The sequence below is a fragment of the Oncorhynchus tshawytscha genome, unplaced genomic scaffold (assembly GCF_018296145.1).
Source record: "Oncorhynchus tshawytscha isolate Ot180627B unplaced genomic scaffold, Otsh_v2.0 Un_scaffold_2614_pilon_pilon, whole genome shotgun sequence".
In the NCBI taxonomy this organism is placed as follows: domain Eukaryota; kingdom Metazoa; phylum Chordata; class Actinopteri; order Salmoniformes; family Salmonidae; genus Oncorhynchus; species Oncorhynchus tshawytscha.
Window position 1 is genome coordinate 109146 of NW_024609547.1, and position 25835 is coordinate 134980.

The 25835-nt window shown below is 44.1% G+C and overlaps 1 protein-coding gene across 1 annotated transcript; it reads left to right on the plus strand.

Annotated features, from left to right (window-relative positions):
* The first annotated feature begins 886 nt into the window (after nt 1-886).
* Nucleotides 887-25813, plus strand: has2 (hyaluronan synthase 2). Its single transcript, XM_024388889.1, has 4 exons — nt 887-1447; nt 13385-14011; nt 21845-21946; nt 23914-25813. Exons 2-4 carry the CDS (start codon nt 13385-13387, stop codon nt 24847-24849), a joined length of 1665 nt encoding a protein of 554 aa, XP_024244657.1. The 5' UTR covers nt 887-1447; the 3' UTR covers nt 24850-25813.
* The last annotated feature ends 22 nt before the right edge of the window (nt 25814-25835 follow it).

The window sequence follows — 25835 nt, forward strand, 5'->3', positions numbered from 1 at the left end:
ACAATAGCGAGGCTATATACAGGGGATACCGGTATAGAGTCAATGTGCGGGGGCTCCGGTTAGTCAAGGTAATTGAGGTAATATGTACATGTTGGTAGAGTTAAGGTGAGTATGCATAGATAATCAACTGAGAATAGCAGCAGCTTAAAGGGGGGGGCAATGCAAATACTGTGGCTAGCCATTTGATTAGCTTTTAGAACGACTGATATTGACATTTTTACACCTATTTGAATTCCATCACAAGGTAGAGGATTGTGCCTTGTCCAATGACTGTGCATCTACAGTAGGCCAGAGTCATATATTTAGATCTTATTACATGACTCCGCAGTAGACTATTCCATGGCAAGGGCTCTAGTACTGGGTTTAGAATTATATGGCGCTCCCTGCTGGCCAATGCTTGTACTGCGCTCCTACTGATGGATGGCAGACAAATACCAGATGGATAATTACGGTCTTTACGGGCACAGAAATGATAGCTGGAAAATATTGCAAGTTATATTGCAAGAATAATAGTTATTATTTCGAGCTAGTATAACAACGACTAAATGCAGTGTTTTTTTGTTTTGTTTTGCTAAAGGATTATGTGTTTTACCTGTAGGCTATACTCTGACATTGTCATGGAAAACCCTCATGCAAAGTAGTAAAGAAACTATTTGCAGATTTCGAAAGCATATTGCACGTATTCAAAATCGAATGCAATCTCTCTGCATGTATTGCCCCAATAACAAGGCACGTCTCCATCCCCGGGTCCACGTCTCAGAAGTTTGAATGGGGTACTTACTTGTGGGCATCAACTTTTTTTTTCTCTTCTCTCCTCAATATGTTGCTCCTCCTCATCCCCAAACCTTCCCCCCTTATTAAAACAAGTCCAAAAACTCTCCCTGGTTAAGAGTCTTTTGAAATGTAAGGAGCTACGTGCAGGAAGCATAAACCCAGGACGTCTGGAAGGAATTAGACGCTGAAGAAGTAGTAAAAGTAGCGTGGTTGGGCAGTTCATGACTTTAACCTGTATTACCTACAGCTCTTCTCACCAACATTGACTACTGTTGAATGACAATTTTTTCTTTTTTTATTTCTTTTGTTTATTTCTTTTATTCGTTGTATATATTACACTTATGCCAAAGTTGACTAACAAGATGATTTGTATACATTTAAAATGTATACATTATATAATTAATGTATGCAAAGAGAGAAGTTAAAAGAAGAAAAAAAAATACAATACTTGAATGAATGTTTTTAACCGTTCACAGCAAAGGAGACTTGGAAAATTGCACAAACTTTTTTCTTTATGAAGAGACATTTTATGAAGCTTCATGAGTGTTTCTGCAAAGGTGACTCTAGAAGATACGTTGCTGAGAAGTTTTCTCCAAGTTGAACGCTGCTAACCGAGCCTATGCTGACTGCATCCATTTAAAGAAACGGCACAGCCACACACAGCTACTTCAAGGTATGCCCATCACATCAATATGATTCACTTTGACAACTTTGTTATCAACTAACTACCTGTTTTTATTTCATTATGAGAACATACATTTTTATTTTGTTTTGACATTTTCATTTAGAATAATTTGAATTCAATGAATGGAGCTTTGGATGAAACTTGGCAACTAAAGTTAATTGACATGTCATGATTGTCCGGTAGTTGCCAAGTCATGGTTTAATCCACATCAATGAATCGTGATGCTGTATCTTTCAGGGTGTGGAAAGTATTTAGTGTTTGTTATATTAAAGTACTATGGCATATGTTTGGGATATGGTAGGATATACCCCATACAGAACAGTCCTGTAGACATGTTGATGTGTGGTTTGGTTACGACTTTTTAATTTTTTTATAGACATTAGTATTGCATTAATCTCAGCCAATGCGGTGGATAAATGAAATAGTGGAACTATAAAGTCGAAACAACGTAGTTCTTTATTATTCCATGTTGCCTACGGGGATAAAACAAATCTACACCATAACGTAAACTGGATTCACACGGTACTCCATCGAGGATGGACATAATCACTGTCCAAATAATTTATTGCACCGTTAGAATAAAACATATGTCGACGTCACGGCCTCATACGTCATTCGAATCGCAGGGGTGCTTGAGCCAATGACACCGCAGCTATTGGGTTTCCTTCAGAGCACGCTCAGTATGTTCGAAATGTCGTTTTTTCCATGGATACAGTATTTGATTTATTTTGTATTTATTGTCATATACACGGGTCAGATGCAGTGAAATATGGTGTTTTACACGCCCACCATTCATTCCATAGCAGTTTATTTAGCTCGTGGTGTTGAGTTGACTTGATTCCATAGCGGTTTTATTTAGCTCGTGGTGTTGGAGTTGACTTGATTCCATAGCAGTTTATTTCACGTTGACTTGATTCCAGCAGTTGATTTAGCTCGCCACAGTAGTACTGGAGCAAATTAGGGTGAAGTTCCCTCCTTATTCAAGGACACAAAAATCTTCGAACTTCCTTCCTTTCCCGCTCAGGCGTTTTATATACCCTCAGCGTGGATGCGCGCGGTGTTCGAAACACATAAATAGCAGCCCACCATTCATTCCATAGCAGTTTATTTAGCTCGTGGTGTTGAGTTGACTTGATTCCATAGCAGTTTATTTAGCTCGTGGTGTTGAGTTGACTTGATTCCATAGCAGTTTATTTAGCTCGTGGTGTTACGTTGACTTGATTCCACAGCAGTTGATTTAGCTCGTGGTGTTACGTTGACTTGATTCCACAGCAGTTGATTTAGCTCGTGGTGTTACGTTGACTTGATTCCATAGCAGTTTATTTAGCTCGTTGAGTTGACTTGATTCCATAGCAGTTTATTTAGCTCGTGGTGTTGAGTTGACTTGATTCCATAGCAGTTTATTTAGCTCGTGGTGTTGAGTTGACTTGATTCCATAGCAGTTCATTTAGCTCGTGGTGTTAAGTTGACTTGATTCCAGAGCAGTTTATTTAGCTCGTGGTTTTGAGTTGACTTGATTCCATAGCAGTTTATTTACCTAGTGGTTTTGAGTTGACTTGATTCCACAGCAGTTTATTTATGATAAGCCTATATTTTATGGAGATAATCATATCTCATGTGTTGTGTAGGGATTATATATTTTTTCAAAGATGTACACCTACAGTATACAGTAGACTATTTTCATTTCTGAAAGTTAAATATCCCACTGGGCACAGATGTCAATTCAACGTCTATTCCACGTTAGTTCAACATAATTTAATTAAAATGACGTGGAAACAATGTTGTTTCAACCAGTGTGTGCCCAGTGGGATATGACTGTAAATGGTCAAATGATCAAATACATGCTTTGAACTGTGTGAAAACAAAACCACATGATTGCAAGGGTACATGCTGTCATTCATTATAACCGCATGAAGACTCCTGTTGAGAGGTGGGAGTCCTCAACTCAACATATATGGAGATGCTTAAAGCTGGAATCCTCAGTTGAAACAATAACAAAGCAGTCACCCGCCTCTGTTTTTTAAATTCATTAATCAATAAGTCCAAAAATGAATGTAGCAACTAAGAATTCTAGGTTTAACACAGCCACGACATAAACCTGTGGGCCGACTTCCCTTTCAATATATGTCACTATATTGTCAACATTGTTATGACAGATGGCAGGCATCATAGGTCAGATAACCAGCTTTTATCTACTTTCTCAGCCACAGTTATGACATTGTTATTAAATGGTTGAACATGACCACATAGAATGTCACAATGGCAATACTGTCTTAAAACTGAAACATCCAGTCATCTAGTTAAGACTACTGTCATCTACCGCAAGGTTTCACAAACTCAGTCCACCCCCACCCCACCCCGGGTGCGTTTTTGCCTTAGCACTACACAACCAATTTAAATAATCAACCCTTTGATTCAGGTGTGTAGTGCTTGGGGGGAAAAACTAAACGTGCACCCAAGGGGGGCTCCATGACCAAGTTGGGGAATCCCTGATCTACCGGACCAGTACACATTTATAGTTTAACAATAACTTTGTCACAATAAGCCCGCTGCCTGTGAGGAAAGTCGTTTGTCCGTTCTGGCTCGGACAAAGTTACTTACTCTTCCTTACTATGAGGAAAGTCATGACTCAGCATGCCTGTGTCTACGTGTGGGCCATTGCTCAACAACTTACACAGAGAGATGGCAACACACACAAACTAATGCATTGTTTATGTCTGCATTTCAGACTACCATTTATCCCATTTCTAGTAGGCGTACTCTTCCTATCTAATCCCACCTACACTATATACAGTGTGCAATCAAGATCTCTGAGGGTTATATCCACCAATGAGGTGGTTTGTGTATATACAGAGGAAGAGTTCTGTAGGACTATCCACCAATGAGGTAGTTTGTGTATTTACAGAGGAAGAGTTCTGTAGGACTATCCACCAATGACGTGGTTTGTGTATTTACAGAGGAAGAGTTCTGTAGGACTATCCACCAATGACGTGGTTTGTGTATTTACAGAGGAAGAGTTCTGTAGGACTATCCACCAATGAGGTAGTTTGTGTATTTACAGAGGAAGAGTTCTGTAGGACTATCCACCAATGAGGTAGTTTGTGTATTTACAGAGGAAGAGTTCTGTAGGACTATCCACCAATGATGTGGTTTGTGTATTTACAGAGGAAGAGTTCTGTAGGACTATCCACTAATGAGTTAGTTAGTGTATTTACACAGGAAGCATTCCACGCCTGTTCCGTATTAGTGCTCCCAGTCAGGGCCTTGCCAGCCATGCTTAGGACTATCCACAATGAGGCAGGGAAGACTATCCACTAATGAGGTTAGTGCAGGAAGGGTGCTCCCAGTCAGGGCCTTGCCAGCCATGCTTAAACACTGCAGGCTGGGAAGCAGGTAGGCAGGGAAGCGGGAAAGCTGGGAGGCAGGGAAGGAAGGAAGATGGGAGGGAGGGAAGGAAGGAAGATGGGAGGGAGGGAAGCAGGGAAGGAATGAAGTTGGGAAAGAGGGAAGCTGGGAGGGAGGAAAGCAAGGAAACGGGGAAAGATTGAAGCAGGAAAGGAGGAAAGCTGGGAGGGAGGGAAGCTGGGAAGGAGGGAAGCTGGGATGGAGGGAAGAAGGGAAGCTAGGAGCGAGGGAAGCATAAAGAGGAGGTGAATAGCAGAAAGTCAGGGAGCTGGAGCAACAATAAGTAGTAGTGGTGGAGGATCACTGACCGGACCAGACAGGAAGGAGGGAGGGACAGAGAGATGTGATGGATGAGTCAGAGAGCTAGCTGAATCAGGAAAGCATCCAGGAGCCAAGGATGGCAAGGTGCCACCACCGCCCAAGTTCAACATCACACACAGTCTCCTCCTCTTCCTGAGGTTCAACCCATCCAGAAAGAGAGAGGGAGTTGTATGAGGGAAGACTCTGTGCTGTACGGTAACTACTACAGCTGATTCCAATCAGGAATAGGGTGTTCCATTTAATGATGTAACACTTAATGACAACATGATTCCCCCACCAGGGAGAATACTGCAGCCACAGGGAAAGGCTGTACATCTACATAGGGTTCCGGAACTACAAGAGGGTTAAGGGGAGGAGGGGGGGACGGGGGACGTCACTTCACACACACACAACCACACACACACACACCCTTTTGACACATTACTAGTTGTCTTAATCACGTTTCAGAACCTCAGTGACTTTTGTTCATTGAGTTTGCTTATAAGTCCAGTTCAAGAGAAGGTTTGATCTGAACTAACTACAGAAGCAAGCCTAGCAAGAACTACAAGTAGCTAACTACAGAAGCAAGCCTAGCAAGAACTACAAGTAGCTAACTACAGAAGCAAGCCTAGCAAGAACTACAAGTAGCTAACTTCAGAAGCAAGCAAGAACTACAAGTAGCTAACTATAGAAGCAAGCAAGAACTACAAGTAGCTAACTTCAGAAGCAAGCAAGAACTACAAGTAGCTAACTTCAGAAGCAAGCAAGAACTACAAGTAGCTAACTATAGAAGCAAGCAAGAACTACAAGTAGCTAACTATAGAAGCAAGCAAGAACTACAAGTAGCTAACTATAGAAGCAAGCAAGAACTACAAGTAGCTAACTATAGAAGCAAGCAAGAACTACAAGTAGCTAACTTCAGAAGCAAGCAAGATCTACAAGTTATTAACTTCAGAAGCAAGCAAGAACTACAAGTTACTAACTTCAGAAGCAAGCAAGAACTACAAGTTACTAACTACAGAAGCAAGCTTTGAGATAGTACAGTGCTGTATATATGATTAACATCTTGTACAAGTATCCCTGGTCATTCCGCTCCTGTCTTTTAATCTGCTATAGAATAGTCGTCATGAGGCATGTGTTTCCTGACATTTATAATGGCAGTATTGAGGACCGTCTTCATTTCTCTGCAGCTGTGCCTCTCAGACATGAAGTGGAATCTCTGTCGTCTTGAACTACAGTACTGTAATATAGTACCGTTACTGTATTAGCATGTAACACAAATTCGTTATGAAACTATAAATAATGGAACGGGGATCTAACTTTACTGGTCTTCATGACTACACATGAGGTTCCACTTCAGCATGCAGTCTGTAAGTGCTACGCTAAATCCCATCCAGCAACACAAGGACATCACTTTAACATTTATTAAATACAGGACACCAACTGATTTTTTCCTTCAATAACCCCCTTCTATCCAGATACATTTCTCCCTTCTGCACATGCTGTAAGGTGTAAGAGCCATTGAAGCAATATATTCATGGTGATGGTACACCATTTGATTGATTGATTGATTATTCCACACATGAAGTTCCACCTCACCATACACCTGAGAATGTCAATTCAATGTCTTGTTTTTTCATTCAACAACCCTCTTCTATCCTTTCATCCTCCTTCTACACATACTGTTAGCAAGGCAACTGTTACCAAGACACCTGTTACCAAGACAAGGGTTATTAAGACAACGTTTAGCAAGCAACTGTTACCAAGACAGCTCTTTGCAAGACTGCTGTTAGCAAGACAAGTGTTAGCAAGACAAGTGTTAGCAAGACAACGTTTAGCAAGACAAGTGTTAGCAAGACAAGTGCTAGCAAGACAAGTGCTAGCAAGACAAGTGTTAGCAAGACAACGTTTAGCAAGACAAGTGTTAGCAAGACAAGTGCTAGCAAGACAAGTGCTAGCAAGACAAGTGTTAGCAAGACAACGTTTAGCAAGACAAGTGTTAGCAAGACAAGTGCTAGCAAGACAAGTGTTAGCAAGACAACTTTTAGCAAGACAATTGTTAGCAAGACAAGTGTTAGCAAGACAATGTTTAGCAAGACAATTGTTAGCAAGACAAGTGTTAGCAAGACAAGTGTTAGCAAGACAACGTTTAGCAAGACATCTGTTAGCAAGACAACTTTTAGCAAGACAAGTGTTAGCAAGACAACGTTTAGCAAGACAAGTGTTAGCAAGACAAGTGCTAGCAAGACAAGTGTTAGCAAGACAACTTTTAGCAAGACAATTGTTAGCAAGACAAGTGTTAGCAAGACAATGTTTAGCAAGACAATTGTTAGCAAGACAAGTGTTAGCAAGACAAGTGTTAGCAAGACAATGTTTAGCAAGACAAGTGTTAGCAAGACAAGTGTTAGCAAGACAACGTTTAGCAAGACATCTGTTAGCAAGACAACTTTTAGCATGACAACTGTTAGCAAGACAAGTGTTACGAAGACAAGTGTTACGAAGACAAGTGTTAGCAAGACAATGCTTAGCAAGACAATGGTTAGCAAGATAACTGTTACCAAGTCAACTGTTAGAAAGACAAGTGTTACCAAGACAACTGTTAGCAAGATTAGTATTACCAAGACAACTGTTAGCAAGACAAGTGTTACCAAGACAACTATTACCAAGACAACTGTTAGCAAGACAAGTGTTACCAAGACAAGGGTTATTAAAGTTATATCAAGTGTGGGCATGGATGTGTCCCAAATGGCACCCTATTCCCTATCTAGTGCACTTCATACAGCTGTGGCCTAGAGGGCTCTGGTAAAAAAGTAGTGCACTATATAGGGGATTTGGTGTCACTGACCAGGTGTGAACTGCACCTCCACGGCGGTAGACCCCTACATTAATAAAGTGTTTTAGACTACAGCAGGTATTCATTTTAGAGCTGTAAAGTCCATTGACTCCAGTCATTGCCACGATTATATTTCAGTTGTTGCACAGAACAGACTTCAAGTCCTCTTGGCTCAGTTTCAGCTAATGCTCAGCTCTGCTCTGGCCACAGTGTTGTATTTCATCTAAACTGTAAAAGCCTTAGAGTTTAGGTTTTCCCCGCTGACCACGATTCAACTCTCCGTTGAGTCAATCCAGCTCAGCACAGGAACCCCTCCCTGTGTCCGCCTAGCCTTTATACCCCTCCTGGAACAGGGCCAGCTCCAGCAGAATCAAACTAATGGTCTTCATGTTGGATTCTCAGACATGTAGTCAGACAACAGGTGTAAATATGAAGTCTTTACATGTCAGCTACCATGCCGACATGGTAGCTGACACGCACACGCACACACACACACACACTCTCTCTCTCTCTCTCACGTTACCTCAGCTGTAGTTATAGTACGGTACAACATGACATGTGTTAGATTTGCAGTTGGCTGCAGCCACAAGGTTTTTATTGGTTACTTTCACTCTCCAACATCCACCTTCACTTACTCAGCCTTCACTCTCCAACATCCCCCTTTACTAACTCAGCCTTCACTCTCCAACATCCCCCTTCACTAACTCAGCCTTCACTCTCCAACATCCCCCTTCACTTACTCAGCCTTCACTCTCCAACATCCCCCTTTACTAACTCAGCCTTCACTCTCCAACATCCCCTTCACTTACTCAGCCTTCACTCTCCAACATCCCCCTTTACTAACTCAGCCTTCACTCTCCAACATCCCTCTTCACTAACTCAGCCTTCACTCTCTAACATCCCCCATCACTAACTCAGCCTTCACTCTCTAACATCCCCATCACTAACTCAGCCTTCACTCTCCAACATCCCCCTTCACTAACTCAGCCTTCACTCTCCAACATCCCCCATCACTTACTCAGCCTTCACTCTCCAACATCCCCCATCACTTACTCAGCCTTCACACTCCAACATCCTCCATCACTAACTCAGCCTTCACTCTCCAACATCCCCCTTCACTAACTCAGCCTTCACTCTCCAACATCCCCCTTCACTAACTCAGCCTTCACTCTCCAACATCCCCCATCACTTACTCAGCCTTCACACTCCAACATCCTCCATCACTAACTCAGCCTTCACACTCTAACATCCCCCATCACTTACTCAGCCTTACTCACAATCAATTGAGATCATTGGCGGTGTTATCTCAGGCAAAGGGAGTGTCCCGCCCAGACCCAGGCCCAGACCCAGCCCCAGACCCAGCCAACACAGTGCGTCAGTCAGTCCGCGTTGCAAATGGCGCACTATTCCCTATATAGTGCACTACTTTTAAACAAGGGCCCATATGGCTCTGGTCAGAAGTAGTGCACTATACAGGGTGCCATTTGGGACGTATTGTCAGTCTGCAAGTGTTCAAGCTAACCCACCGGCAAACAGCCCAGGGACAACACACACAGGGCCTTGTGCAACTGTGAGGTGACATCATCTCAATACGTTGATGACACCCTCAATGTCGCACACGTGCACACACACACACACGTGCACACACACACACACGTGCACACACACACACACGTGCACACACACGCGCACACACATACACGTGCACACACACACACACACACGTGCACGCACACACACACACGCACACACACACACACACACACACACACACACACACGTGCACACACACACACACACATGCGCACACACACACACACACATTTGAAATACTTTATTTACATCCACCAAGTACATTTTATTTCAATCCACCATTCAATCCAAACATTTTAAAGGTCCCTGTATACATGGCACTCAAGGGTACAGAAAGCACCTCCTTCTCCAAACAGTCCACGACAGCTGAAACAGAACAGCACCTGGACAATTTCTTTGTGCTAGTTTTCGTCAGGCCCACAATCTGGAGGCTCCACCCGAGGCTGTCCAAGCGTGCCACGAGGGACTGGTGCTTAAGCAGCTTCTCGGCAAAGGCCTGCTCCAAGTAGCAGTCAAATGAGCAGCCCACTTCCAAAATGAGCACCCCCCGCCCCCATCAACAACAATATCTGGTGTTTGGCACTCAGAAAAACACATCATTATCAACATCAAACCAGGGTTTAGATCTACGTACATAGTGTCTGGAAGTACAAGGGGGTTAAGGGGAGGAGGAGGGATGGGGGGGGGGACGTCACTTCACACACACATTAGTGGTTAATCCTTCTGCATCTGGCCCGCAGGGTTTAGTTATCTAGGCTGTTTTAGCACCATCTGAATGAGGGGGTTTAGGTTCACAGTTCACACAAAGTGTAGCCTACAACAGTGAGACTTGAAAATAAAGATTTTAGGGTTGGGACACTCTTTGTACTGGTTTAACACTACAGGCGGTAACACCAATGCGTTAGGTTAACCAGTTGGCCAAGGGGTGGGGACTTGGACCATATGGAGGGGAATGGAGTCAGAGGTCTTGTAAATGTGATGACGCTTAAAGTCCAGAAACATGCCAGTTCAGCACTCAGCTCGCCTCACACACTGATTACATTCACTTTTCATCCTGTATCAAGTGAGCCAGGCCTTATTCGATGCCAAGGAGGTGGCTGATTTAACAAAAAGAAACCAAATTACAGTCTAGACACAAGGCGTATCAGGGTTTCTTTGCTTCACAACAGCACCGAAACACTTCAAGGTGTCACTTATGCAATCACATATCCAAGACTTTAACCACGATGTACCAGCTTCTTCTTCACTGTGACAGATAGAGAGGTATTTCATGGAGAGTAGCCTCTACTGAGTCCCCAACAACCGGATGTTCCAGTTTTCAGGGGAAATGGAAAGAGAGCCTGTGACTTTGTGTGTCTTCCACTTTTGGATGTTAACAAGTAGACACTCCATCTTAACCCATCCTCCACATTTACTGGATTGGTTGAACAGTGCAGAAGAGAACCTCCCCCGACAGTTTATTTCCTTCTTGTCAAGACCAGGATGTAGGGAATCTAGTTTCATACCAGTATGTAGGGGATCTGGTTTCAGACCAGGTTGTAGGGAATCTAGTTTCAGACCAGTATGTAGAGGATCTAGTTTCAGACCAGTATGTAGGGGGATCTAGTTTCATACCAGTATGTAGGGGATCTGGTTTCAGACCAGGTTGTAGGGAATCTAGTTTCAGACCAGTATGTAGAGGATCTAGTTTCAGACCAGTTTGTAGGGGATCTAGTTTCATACCAGTATGTATGGGGGGATCTAGTTTCATACCAGTATGTAGGGGATCTAGTTTTAGACCAGTATGTAGGGGATCTAGTTTCAGACCAGTATGTAGGGGATCTAGTTTTAGACCAGTATGTAGAGGATCTAGTTTCAGACCAGTATGTAGGGGGATCTAGTTTCAGACCAGTATGTTGGGAATCTAGTTTCAGACCAGTATGTAGAGGATCTAGTTTCAGACCAGTATGTAGGGGGATCTAGTTTCAGACCAGTATGTAGGGGATCTAGTTTCATACCAGTATGTAGGGGATCTAGTTTCATACCAGTATGTAGGGGATCTAGTTTCAGACCAGTATGTAGGGGATCTAGTTTCAGACCAGTATGTAGGGGATCTAGTTTCAGACCAGTATGTAGAGGATCTAGTTTCAGAGCAGTATGTAGGGGATCTAGTTTCAGACCAGTATGTAGAGGATCTAAATTCAGACCAGTATGTAGGGGGATCTAGTTTCAGACCAGTATGTAGAGGATCTAGTTCCAGACCAGTATGTAGGGGATCTAGTTCCAGACCAGTATGTAGCGGATCAGGCGTTTTGTTTACGCCTACTGCTTTAGGTCACGTGGAGAGAGGCCCATGCATGCAGCATTTTACATGTCACTGTTCCCGTTCCAGTCCCTAATCCAAGTCAAGGAGGCGGCTGATTTAAAAACTCTAATTACAAGCACAAGTCAAACAAGACATGTCAGGGGTTCTTTGCTTTTAGACAGACTTGGACAGCCTTGGACTGCAACTTAGACTACATATGTAGTCTACCAAGACTCCCTCAGCCTTTAATGTAGTCTACCAAGATGACCTCAGCCTTTAATGTAGTCTACCAAGACGCCCTCAGCCTTTAATATAGTCTACCAAGACGACCTCAGCCTTTAATGTAGTCAACCAAGGCGCCCTCAGCCTTTAATATAGTCTACCAAGATGACCTCAGCCTTTAATATAGTCTACCAAGACGACCTCAGCCTTTAATGTAGTCTACCAAGATGACCTCAGCCTTTAATATAGTCTACCAAGACGACCTCAGCCTTTAATGTAGTCTACCAAGACGCCCTCAGCCTTTACTTGACCAAGAAGTACCACTTTGTTCTCCATTGTGACAGATGGGTCTTTAGTGTTACTGGACAGGCCCATGCAGGCAGCATTGGACACATCAAAGTGTCACTTATGATAGATCCAAGATCTTTAATTAAAACAAAGTAACAAGATGCACTACTACCTGCTTCACTGTGACAGAAGGGTCTTTAGTGGAGACCCAAAAAACTGGCATTCAAATAAAACAAGTCGTGATTAGTGTTTCATTGCTTTTCAACAGCATTAGACACCTTGAAGTGTCACTTAAACTATCACATGTCTAACCTTAAACAAAAGGTGCCACCCTCCTACTGCCTCAACTGATAAAATGTACCATCATATTGTTCAATGTGACAGAAGGGTCTTTAGTGGAGAGGCAGCGTTTTACATTTCCCTGCTCTTGTCTTCCCACGGAGATATAAACAGATGATGTCAGAGGGTGGTGCTCGCTCTCTCTCTCTCGCTCGACTCGTACGTCTGCCCAGCAGATGGGATGCAGCATTAATTAAAGAGACTTGGAACAATCGGCCATAGAGAACCATCTGACATTTAGAGGGGGATTTTGGGGAGGGGGATGTAGGGAGAGAGAGATGGGAGGAGTCTGTTTACAGTCTATCTGAACCCGTTTTTTGTTGTTGTTGTGAAACATGGAGTCTGTTGCTATGGTGACAGTGTAGAGTTAGGGAAGAGCTTTTACAGTGACGCATCGTAATGATGATTATTAGGTACATTTATCATCATTATCATCATTATGGTGATTATTAGGAACATATATCATCATTGTCATCATTATGTCTTCTGTATATCTCTAACAAGTTGACCAATTAATATCTGAAGCTGTGTTCATTTAGTAATTACCATATCAATGTCCTCCCAGTGTCACTACTGTCATCTCATTATTGATCCCACTGTATGTCTCAACTGTCATCTCATTTGACATTGACAGTGATTCTGTTCTTGCTTGCTTTTCCAGATGAAATGTGACAAAGCTCTCACCTACCTAAGAATTTTCGGGACGACAATGTTTGGAGTCTCGCTCCTCGTGGGGATCTCTACCGCCTACATAATGGGCTACCAGTTTTTCACCACGGCACGAAACCACTTGTCCTTCGGGCTGTACGGGGCCATCCTGGTCATCCACCTTATCATCCAGAGCCTGTTTGCTGTCCTAGAACACCGGAACATGAGGAGATCCATGGAGACGCCCATCAAACTCACCAAATCACTGGCCCTGTGCATTGCAGCCTATCAGGAGGACCCGGCCTACCTGAGGAAGTGTTTGGTATCGGTCAAGAGGTTGACCTACCCGGGCATCAAGGTCATCATGGTGATCGACGGGAATAACGAGGACGACAAGTACATGATGGAGATCTTCCGGGAGATCATGGGGTGGGATAAAGCCACCACGTACGTCTGGAAAAATAACTACCACCACAGGGGATCTGAGGAGACGGACGAGATGTACGCTGAGAGCCTGCAGGCCATCTCGCGCCTTGTGCTCAATAATAAATGTGTCTGCATCATGCAGAAGTGGGGAGGCAAGAGGGAAGTAATGTACACAGCCTTCAAAGCCCTGGGGAGGAGTGTGGACTATGTTCAGGTAAGTCCTGGGGGGAGGAGGGGTTGGAGGGGGGGGGGGGGTACACAAAGACCCTTTTGTGCTCTCCTTCTTTAAAAGGATGGTGTGGAGGCCTTGTGTATGTACTGTAGCCCTACGGCTGTAAGGCTAATGCTGTTCACAGAGTGCTAGAGCTCAGCGTGAAACCCATGTACATATGTTTCTGCACTCAGTCCAACTCAGACAAAGTGGAGAGACCTGTGGACTAATAGGTTGGAGTCAGATCATGTTGCATAGCATCGCGTCAAAACACACAGTATTCTCAGTGAGGAACTTTAAAAGTGACAGTATCCGCATTAGATACTATCCCAAGACGTGTATTAAGTTCCTTCATTAACATTAACTAAGTAAACAGCATCAACTGTGCTGTATATACTACATCGTGAATAGTTATACAGCAATACTGTAGTGTAGGTCCTACAAACTGCTCTGGGTAATACTGGAGTGTAGGTCCTCCAAACGGCTCTGGATAATACTGGAGTGTAGGTCCTCCAAACTGCTCTGCATAATACTGGAGTGTAGGTCCTCCAAACTGCTCTGGATAATACTGGAGTGTAGGTCCTCCAAACTGCTCTGCATAATACTGGAGTGTAGGTCCTCCAAACTGCTCTGCATAATACTGGAGTGTAGGTCCTCCAAACTGCTCTGCATAATACTGGAGTGTAGGTCCTCCAAACTGCTCTGCATAATACTGGAGTGTAGGTCCTCCAAACTGCTCTGGGTAATACTGGAGTGTAGGTCCTCCAAACTGCTCTGGGTAATACTGGAGTGTAGGTCCTCCAAACTGCTCTGGGTAATACTGGAGTGTAGGTCCTCCAAACTGCTCTGGATAATACTGGAGTGTAGGTCCTCCAAACTGCTCTGCATAATACTGGAGTGTAGGTCTGATCAAACTGCTCTGCATAATACTGGAGTGTAGGTCCTCCAAACTGTTCTGGATAATACTGGAGTGTAGGTCCTCCAAACTGTTCTGGATAATACTGGAGTGTAGGTCCTCCAAACTGTTCTGGATAATACTGGAGTGTAGGTCCTCCAAACTGTTCTGGATAATACTGGAGTGTAGGTCCTCCAAACTGCTCTGGATAATACTGGAGTGTAGGTCCTCCAAACTGTTCTGGATAATACTGGAGTGTAGGTCCTCCAAACTGCTCTGGATAATACTGGAGTGTAGGTCCTCCAAACTGCTCTGGATAATAGTGGAGTGTAGGTCCTCCAAACTGTTCTGGATAATACTGGAGTGTAGGTCCTCCAAACTGTTCTGGATAATACTGGAGTGTAGGTCCTCCAAACTGCTCTGGATAATACTGGAGTGTAGGTCCTCCAAACTGCTCTGCATAATACTGGAGTGTAGGTCTGATCAAACTGCTCTGCATAATACTGGAGTGTAGGTCCTCCAAACTGTTCTGGATAATACTGGAGTGTAGGTCCTCCAAACTGTTCTGGATAATACTGGAGTGTAGGTCCTCCAAACTGTTCTGGATAATACTGGAGTGTAGGTCCTCCAAACTGCTCTGGATAATACTGGAGTGTAGGTCCTCCAAACTGCTCTGGATAATAGTGGAGTGTAGGTCCTCCAAACTGTTCTGGATAATACTGGAGTGTAGGTCCTCCAAACTGTTCTGGATAATACTGGAGTGTAGGTCCTCCAAACTGCTCTGGATAATACTGGAGTGTAGGTCTGATCAAAATGTTCTGGATAATACTGGAGTGTAAGTCCTCCAAACTGCTCTGGATAATACTGGAGTGTATGGCACCTATTCAGTGCACTACTTTTGTCCAGGGCCCCTAGGGCTCCATTTGGGACGCAGCCTAGTACACTGCTGTCTTTCCACCGTAAACTCCTGGTTTCAGTGATAATTCTAACCTCTGATCCAAAGCTTACGGAGGGCTAACTGTGTTGGCCTTGTCACAGATCTGTTTTAGCTAGCTATTAGCTACCAGACCTGTGTGGTTATTCTCACTGTGGGGATGTCTGTCTAACGTACCTGATCGTGACGGTTAAAGCCTTGGCTTGGCAACACACAGATGACTTCCTTGACTTGACTTAGGATACGTCCCAAATGGCACCCTATTCCCAAACATAGTGCACTACTTTTGATCACGACCCTAAGGGCCCTGGTCAAAAGTAGTGCAGTATATAGGGAATAGGGTGCCAGTTCGGTAGAGTTCGTGCATATACTGTATTATAACAACATTGCGTGACATGTTTGTTAGTTTTGGACTTCGGTCAGGGGGTTTTCAGCTGTTCCTGCACACAGTGTTTTTCTGGAGGCAAGCCTAAGTTCGGTGTCTGACGTTTCCACCCCTTGGTCGGTGATTGGTCAACGGTAGGGATTCTTCAATAAAGTCTTTGTTGTCATTCAACATGAGACGACTTGTTTTCATGCACATTTTTTCATTGAAAAACACAGCACCAAACATCTTAATTAGATGTAAGATCACTAAGATCACTTCGGCAAAAAAAACTATTTCTTGAGTTATCTTGGATTAATTCTGACTATTTTGAGGAAGTGTATACTGGCTACGGCATCTCAAAATGGACAAACAGTACTATTGCCGCTCTTTTATCATTTTTAAAGTGAAGGTGTTTTTAAGGGAGTATGCTAGCACACTCGTTTGGTACGACTAGCTTCAGCCAACAAGTGCTACTAAACATAGAAACGTGCCATTTTCAAATATGTTGACGTTGGAGTGGTGCGGGAGAGGATGGCTATGAGGTTGAATTGTCCCTTTAAGCATTCCTCTTAGCAGTCCTGTTATGTCTGATAAGATATGTAGACGTTGGAGTGGTGCGGGAGAGGATGGCTATGAGGTTGAATTGTCCCTTTAAGCATTCCTCTAAGCAGTCCTGTTATGTCTGATAAGATATGTAGACGTTGGAGTGGTGCGGGAGAGGATGGCTATGAGGTTGAATTGTCCCTTCAAGCATTCCTCTTAGCAGTCCTGTTATGTCTGATAAGATATGTAGACGTTGGAGTGGTGCGGGAGAGGATGGCTATGAGGTTGAATTGTCCCTTTAAGCATTCCTCTTAGCAGTCCTGTTATGTCTGATAAGATATGTTGACGATGTAGTGGTGCGGGAGAGGATGGCTATGAGGTTGAATTGTCCCTTCAAGCATTCCTCTTAGCAGTCCTGTCTGATAAGATATGTTGACGATGTAGTGGTGCGGGAGAGGATGGCTATGAGGTTGAATTGTCCCTTTAAGCATTCCTCTTAGCAGTCCTGTCTGATAAGATATGTTGACGATGTAGTGGTGCGGGAGAGGATGGCTATGAGGTTGAATTGTCCCTTTAAGCATTCCTCTTAGCAGTCCTGTCTGATAAGATATGTTGACGATGTAGTGGTGCGGGAGAGGATGGCTATGAGGTTGAATTGTCCCTTTAAGCATTCCTCTTAGCAGTCCTGTCTGATAAGATATGTTGACGATGGAGTGGTGCGGGAGAGGATGGCTATGAGGTTGAATTGTCCGTTTAAGCATTCCTCTTAGCAGTCCTGTTATGTCTGATAAGACATGTTGCATCAGTGGATGAACTTGACGTGACCTTTCTCTAGCTACCGGTTGCTGCATGATCATCACAATAAACTAACATGGCCGAGTGCGTCCCAAATACCACCCCCTTTTTCCCTATATAGTGCATTACTTTTGACCAGGGCCCATAGGGTCAACAGAACTAAACCTTATATTCTCACCATAACTGTGTGTGGATGTATTGATATGTTGTCATAGGGTAACACTTAACTACACAGGTATAAGAGAAACTTAGTGTAAAGAGTGTTACCCGGCATTGCTTTGCGGTGTCATTATTCTGTTGGCAGGTGCATTATGGGTAATATTCACCACACTGTGGGAGGAAAGCCCCCCAGGACACCCAAGCTGTCCTCAGACAACCCCTCGTTTGTTCGAGGAACTAGCTCCATGTGACAGGCGTACTACAGCGTTAGGAGAAGGACTGCAACGCTGTCTGTCAGACAGAGGACATGTCCTACGTTAGGAGAAGGACTACAACGCTGTCTGTCAGACAGAGGACATGTCCTACGTTAGGAGAAGGACTACAACGCTGTCTGTCAGACAGAGGACATGTCCTACGTTAGGAGAAGGACTACAATGCTGTCTGTCAGACAGAGGACATGTCCTACGTTAGGAGAAGGACTGCAACGCTGTCTGTCAGACAGAGGACATGTCCTACGTTAGGAGAAGGACTACAACGCTGTCTGTCAGACAGAGGACATGTCCTACGTTAGGAGAAGGACTACAATGCTGTCTGTCAGACAGAGGACATGTCCTATGTTAGGAGAAGGACTACAACGCTGTCTGTCAGACAGAGGACATGTCCTACGTTAGGAGAAGACCTACAACTCTGTCAGACAGAGGACATGTCCTACGTTAGGAGAAGGACTACAACGCTGTCTGTCAGACAGAGGACATGTCCTACGTTAGGAGAAGACCTACAACTCTGTCAGACAGAGGACATGTCCTACGTTAGGAGAAGGACTACAACGCTGTCTGTCAGACAGAGGACATGTCCTACGTTAGGAGAAGGACTACAACGCTGTCTGTCAGACAGAGGACATGTCCTATGTTAGGAGAAGGACTACAACGCTGTCTGTCAGACAGAGGACATGTCCTACGTTAGAGAAGACCTACAACTCTGTCAGACAGAGGACATGTCCTACGTTAGGAGAAGGACTACAACGCTGTCTGTCAGACAGAGGACATGTCCTACGTTAGGAGAAGACCTACAACTCTGTCAGACAGAGGACATGTCCTACGTTAGGAGAAGGACTACAACGCTGTCTGTCAGACAGAGGACATGTCCTACGTTAGGAGAAGGACTACAACGCTGTCTGTCAGACAGAGGACATGTCCTACGTTAGGAGAAGGACTACAACGCTGTCTGTCAGACAGAGGACATGTCCTACGTTAGGAGAAGGACTACAATGCTGTCTGTCAGACAGAGGACATGTCCTACGTTAGGAGAAGGACTGCAACGCTGTCTGTCAGACAGAGGACATGTCCTACGTTAGGAGAAGGACTACAACGCTGTCTGTCAGACAGAGGACAAGTCCTACGTTAGGAGAAGGACTACAACGCTGTCTGTCAGACAGAGGACATGTCCTACGTTAGGAGAAGGACTACAATGCTGTCTGTCAGACAGAGGACATGTCCTACGTTAGGAGAAGGACTACAACGCTGTCTGTCAGACAGAGGACATGTCCTACGTTAGGAGAAGACCTACAACTCTGTCAGACAGAGGACATGTCCTACGTTAGGAGAAGGACTACAACGCTGTCTGTCAGACAGAGGACATGTCCTACGTTAGGAGAAGGACTACAACGCTGTCTGTCAGACAGAGGACATGTCCTACGTTAGGAGAAGGACTACAATGCTGTCTGTCAGACAGAGGACATGCCCTACGTTAGGAGAAGACCTACAACTCTTTCAGACAGAGGACATGTCCTATGTGTAGTATGAATCCAGATGGAACCGCGGTGAATCCATTGTTCGTCTGCTGACTTCATGACCCCCCCCCCAGACCTTAGCCTTTTGTGATGTCAAAACCCTGTGGTATTTGTGGCACAGATCAACCGACTGACGCCAGATTGCACATGTTTTACAGAGGAGACCTTTTACACAAGCTATTCCCGATAACCACTTATCGAAGGAACAACTGATTATTAGCGGTTTTCATGTCATCTCCCCGAGCTGAGGCTCGTTACAGCTGCAATCTGTTACCTCTTTTACAGTCAAACTATAAATATTAAATGGGACTTTCCCCCTTCGTTTTCAGCATCTGTAGTCTTTGCAGTAATTTGATGCGGGTGATCTGTGAATATTAATGCCATTTATGGACCCGTCAGAACAGGTTTGGTGCTAACGTTGCTATGGGACTGGTTGCCATGGGGCAGTGATCAAAGAAACAGAATTCCATTTCTATGGCAGTGATGCAGCTTCGCTTAATCAAACACACTCTGCTGATGATGAAAATAACATGAGGAATGTTGTGCACATTAGCAGACGTGCCAACAGGCTATGCCTAACTACACATGAGTATCTGTTCTCACCGGGAAAGGGGGAGTGTGTGTTGGTGTTCTGTGTATCAAAACCAATAGACTGGTTAGGGGTACAGAAGTCTTTTCCTGAGGTGGTTTGATTATCTTCTGGCCATATCATTCTCTTTAGTTACTCTCCTTTCATGCCATTTGTGTTTTAATACATTGCTCTTACAGCAGAAAGATAGAAATTGAATTATCACAGTGCTACACAATCTAAATGTATTCCTCTTCAAACAATTCAAACAGCTGATCTTTCTCCATATATGACCATTTTGAAACAGCTATACAGCTATATGACAAAATCTCTATCACCATCAGAACACAACCAATCACAACCCTCTCTCAGTCAGAACACAACCAATCACAACCCTCTCTCAGTCAGAACACAACCAATCACAACCCTCTCTCGGTCAGAACACAACCAATCACAACCCTCTCTCAGTCAGAACACAACCAATCACAACCCAGCCCTGTCAGTCGGAACACAACCAATCACAACCCTCTCTCAGTCAGAACACAACCAATCACAATCAGAACAACCAATCACAACCCTCTCTCGGTCAGAACATAACCAATCACAACCCTCTCTCAGTCAGAACACAACCAATCACAACCCTCTCTCAGTCAGAACACAACCAATCACAACCCTCTCTCAGTCAGAACACAACCAATAACAACCCAACCCTCTCAGTCAGAACACAACCAATCACAACCCTCTCAGTCAGAACACAACCAATCACAACCCTCTCTCAGTCAGAACACAACCTCACTTCCACTTCCAGTCCTTCCTTCCAGCCTTCCAGCCAAACCCCAGCCCTCCTTACACCGGCCCCAATGACTTCACTTACCCAATGAAATCATTCCCAATTAAGGAGTGACTGAAGAAACCTTTCCAATCTGTGAAGAGATCGCTGCAAATATGACTTTACTCACACGGTTGTTTGTTGACCAACTGACGGACCTTCCCACTTGACACTAACTTGTTTTGGAACGATCTTTCCGGGGAAACATCCACGTTGCAAACAAAGCTTCAACTTGACATCCAAAAGAGTTTCAAAGAAACACAAAGCAACCCTGTACATCAGTAATCAGTGTAATTAATGTACCAACCCTGTACATCAGTAATCAGTGTAATTAATGTACCAACCCTGTACATCAGTAATCAGTGTAATTAATGTACCAACCCTGTACATCAGTAATCAGTGTAATTAATGTACCAACCCTGTACATCAGTAATCAGTGTAATTAATGTACCAACCCTGTACATCAGTAATCAGTGTAATTAATGTACCAACCCTGTACATCAGTAATCAGTGTAATTAATGCGCTGCCGATTGGTCAAATTGGCCAATATAAAACAAACATATCCCGCCCAAAAACTTGATGAAGGACTCTTTGTCTGTGTAACGAGATCTTCTGGCCTAGTTTAACTTTCTAACTTTGTGTTGTTTTGTGTGTGTGTGTGTGTGTGTGTGTGTGTGTGTGTGTGTGTGTGTGTGTGTGTGTGTGTGTGTGTGTGTGTGTGTGTGTGTGTGTGTGTGTGTGAGTGTGTGAGTGAGTGTATGAGTGTATGAGTGTATGAGTGAGTGAGTGTGTGAGTGAGTGAGTGAGTGAGTGAGTGAGAGAGACAGAGACAGAGACAGAGACAGAGACAGAGAGAGAGTTTTGGGGATTGAATTGGATAGTGTGTACCCTTGTGTTTCAGGTGTGAAGTGATTTGTGGATTCAACAGGATTGTGTCCCCCCCCCTTGTGTTTCAGGTGTGTGACTCTGACACTATGCTGGATCCTGCGTCCTCTGTGGAGATGGTGAAGGTTCTGGAGGAAGACCCCATGGTGGGAGGAGTGGGAGGAGACGTCCAGGTAATGTCTCCATTGTTATTGACTAGTCTGTATGTCTGAGACTGTGTTCTCCTAGCCTGGTACCGTACTGTAGGTGCTGAAACCAGCTCCAGTCTCCATTGTTATTGACTAGTCTGTATGTCTGAGACTGTGTTCTCCTAGCCTGGTACCGTACTGTAGGTGCTGAAACCAGCTCCAGTCTCCATTGTTATTGACTAGTCTGTTTGTCTGAGACTGTGTTCCCCTAGCCTGGTACCGTACTGTAGGTGCTGAAACCAGCTCCAGTCTCCATTGTTATTGACTAGTCTGTTTGTCTGAGACTGTGTTCTCCTAGCCTGGTACCATACTGTAGGTGCTGAAACCAGCTCCAGTCTCCATTGTTATTGACTAGTCTGTATGGCTGAGACTGTGTTCTCCTAGCCTGGTACCGTACTGTAGGTGCTGAAACCAGCTCCAGTCTTCTGTTGATAGAATACTAGCGTTGGGTGCAGCACAGTGGAGTCTGCTGAGGGAAGGACGGCTCATAATAATGTCTGGAATGGAGTAAATGGAATGGCAGCAAACCATGTGTTAGATGTATTTGATACCATTCCACTCATTCCACACCAGTCATTACCACGAGCACCGTCCTCCCCAATTAAGGTGCCACCAACCTCCTGTGGTTCAGCACCTACAGTACATATGGCATGGATACAAAGCTAGGGTTGCCCAACTGCTTTCAGAGATGTACTGGGTGTGCAGGTGGGTCATCTAACCCAGTGGATACTGCTGAGGGGAGGACGGCTCCTAATAATGTCTGGATTAGGTTTATGGACTGAATGAAATGGTATCAAACACATGTAGGCTGAGAGAATCTTCAGAGTTGCTCCGGGTTGAGCTGAGTGAATCTTCAGAGTTGCTCCGGTTGAGCTGAGAGAATCTTCAGATTTGCTCCGGGTTAAACTGAGAGAATCTTCAGAGTTGCTCCGGTTGAGCTGAGAGAATCTTCAGATTTGCTCCGGGTTAAACTGAGAGGATCTTCAGAGTTGCTCCGGGTTGAGCTGAGAGAATCTTCAGAGTTGCTCCAGGTTAAACTGAGAGAATCTTCAGAGTTGCTCCGGTTGAGCTGAGAGAATCTTCAGAGTTGCTCCAGGTTAAACTGAGAGAATCTTCAGAGTTGCTCCGGGTTAAACAGAGAATCTTCAGAGTTGCTCCGTGTTAAACTGAGAGAATCTTCAGAGTTGCTCCGGGTTAAGCTGAGAGAATCTTCAGAGTTGCTCCGTGTTAAGCTGAGAGAATCTTCAGAGTTGCTCCGGGTTAAACTGAGAGAATCTTCAGAGTTGCTCCGGGTTAAACTGAGAGAATCTTCAGAGTTGCTCCGGGTTAAACTGAGAGAATCTTCAGAGTTGCTCCGGGTTAAACTGAGAGAATTTTCTCACCCTGTGGTTTATTAACTGATGTAGTGATGTTGATGCCTTTTACGACCCACATCTAGAAGCTACAAAGAAATAAACACAAACCTAGTAAAAGTATTTTGATAGCTTTTCAACAAGTAAGCTTCAGTGCATAAAATAAAGCTTGATAGTGCTTTCTTTTATGATCCTGGAAAGTATTCTGGACAAGAGTAAGAGTCATGTTTAAGCCTACACTGTTGTTGAGGACCAAATCTGCCCTTATTTCATTTAAAGTTCCCCGAATACCAAATAATACAAACTATAAAAATGCATCTACACAACAGGACATTCCTTGACAAAATTGAGTTAGCCTATACCTTAGGCTTACATTGATTACTCCCATGTGAGAATTCTACACAATAGCAGGTTGATAGGTGAAACATTTGTAGGAGCTCTGGGAGAGTTGATAGCATTTTCTTTTGCTAATTAGGGGTCCTTAAACCAATTGCCCACGATTGTGCCGTTTGGTTACTATGCTGACACTATAGAATGTGTTTACAGCAGTTGTTAACCAACTTAAATACCCTGACCCTATGTGTCTTTCTTCCTCCACAGATCCTGAACAAATACGAGTCCTGGATCTCGTTTCTTAGCAGCGTCCGTTACTGGATGGCCTTCAACATCGAGCGAGCGTGTCAGTCCTACTTTGGCTGCGTCCAGTGTATCAGCGGACCACTGGGAATGTACAGGAACAACCTGCTCCACGAGTTCATAGAGGATTGGTACAACCAGACCTTCATGGGCAGCCACTGTAGCTTCGGCGACGACCGCCACCTCACCAACCGCGTGCTGAGCCTGGGCTACGCCACCAAGTACACGGCCCGGTCCAAGTGCCTGACCGAGACCCCCATCACCTACCTGCGCTGGCTGAACCAGCAGACCCGGTGGAGTAAGTCTTACTTCAGAGAGTGGCTCTACAACGCCATGTGGTTCCACAAACACCACCTCTGGATGACCTACGAGGCTGTCATCACCGGGTTCTTCCCCTTCTTCCTCATCGCCACGGCGATACAGCTGTTCTACCAGGGGAGGATCTGGAATATCCTTCTCTTCCTGTTGATCGTCCAGGCGGTCGCCCTCATCAAGTCCTCCTTTGCCTCTTGCATGAGGGGCAACATCGTCATGGTCTTCATGTCCTTCTACTCAGTGTTGTACATGTCCAGTCTGCTACCGGCCAAGATGTTCGCTATCGCCACCATAAACAAGGCTGGCTGGGGCACGTCAGGGAGGAAGACGATCGTGACTAACTTCGTAGGGCTCGTTCCCATATCGGTCTGGTTCACCATCCTCTTCCTTGGCATTATCTATACGGTCGTCCAGGAAACCAGAAAAGATTTTCCTTTTCCAGACTCTGAAAAGATAGTGTTAATCGTTGGTGCGATAGTGTACGCCAGCTACTGGGTCATGCTCTTGACGTTGTACATGGTACTGATCACTAAATGTGGAAAGAGGAAGAAAGAACAGCAGTATGATATGGTGCTGGATGTATGACATCTTCCTCCTTTCCTCCTCCTCCTCCCCCTCCTCCACTGAAACTCCTCGATTGGGTCTTAAACGCCACTCTATTTCCTGTATAGTGCACTACTTTTGACCAGGGTCCATACAGGGCTTTGGTCAAAAAAGTAACACACTTTTTACGGGTCAGGGTGCAGTTCGAGACGCAGACATTGTCCCTCTCAACGTTTACAAAGTGAAGAATCTCAAACTGCTCATTGATCGTTGGACTCTCGGCAGGTGACGTGAAGTGACGATGCCAGAAGAGCGATATCATTGCTGCTGTGACTGACTGCAACAAGAAACTACAGATATTTCCTTCTGAAATATTATGATGATGAGGTAAAAAAACACTTGTTGGTGATGTGTTTTGCCAAATGGAAAACCACCAAATGGACATCCTGTTTTTCCACATAGATACACAGAGATGATATGCATAATGTCCTATGCACTTTTACGTCTCACTCCCATTGTGCATAATGCTTGACAGAGTCATTTGAAGATGAAATACCTCAGTGGTTATGCTTTTCATTGTATGAGTGAGTGATCGGGATGCACCCAGAAAATGGCTCGTTCTTGATTATAACATAATTTATGATGTTTTTTGGTCATATTTGTCCTCTTTTTTTTATACACAGTTGTTAATGAAAGTCAAAGCTGGAATTTCTCAGTTCTTTGGCCATGCTGTATCTGTTGACTTGTTACTTTGTAATTTACATATTATATTTTAATGCCTTTTTATATAGACTTTTTTAAATTCTATTTTTGCTTTAATAAACACCAAAGATTCTTTATTTTCATTCATTTTTTATATGAAATGGAGAGAAAAAAAATGCATTGTGCATTCAACTGTTATAACAATGATGTGTGTATCTGACCAAAAATGTGAAGTTAACAGCTGGGTTTTTGTCTGCAATGATAACAATAAAATGCAATTCTAGGGATAAGTTATTGAATACAAGAAGGGTGATTAACCTGTGTTT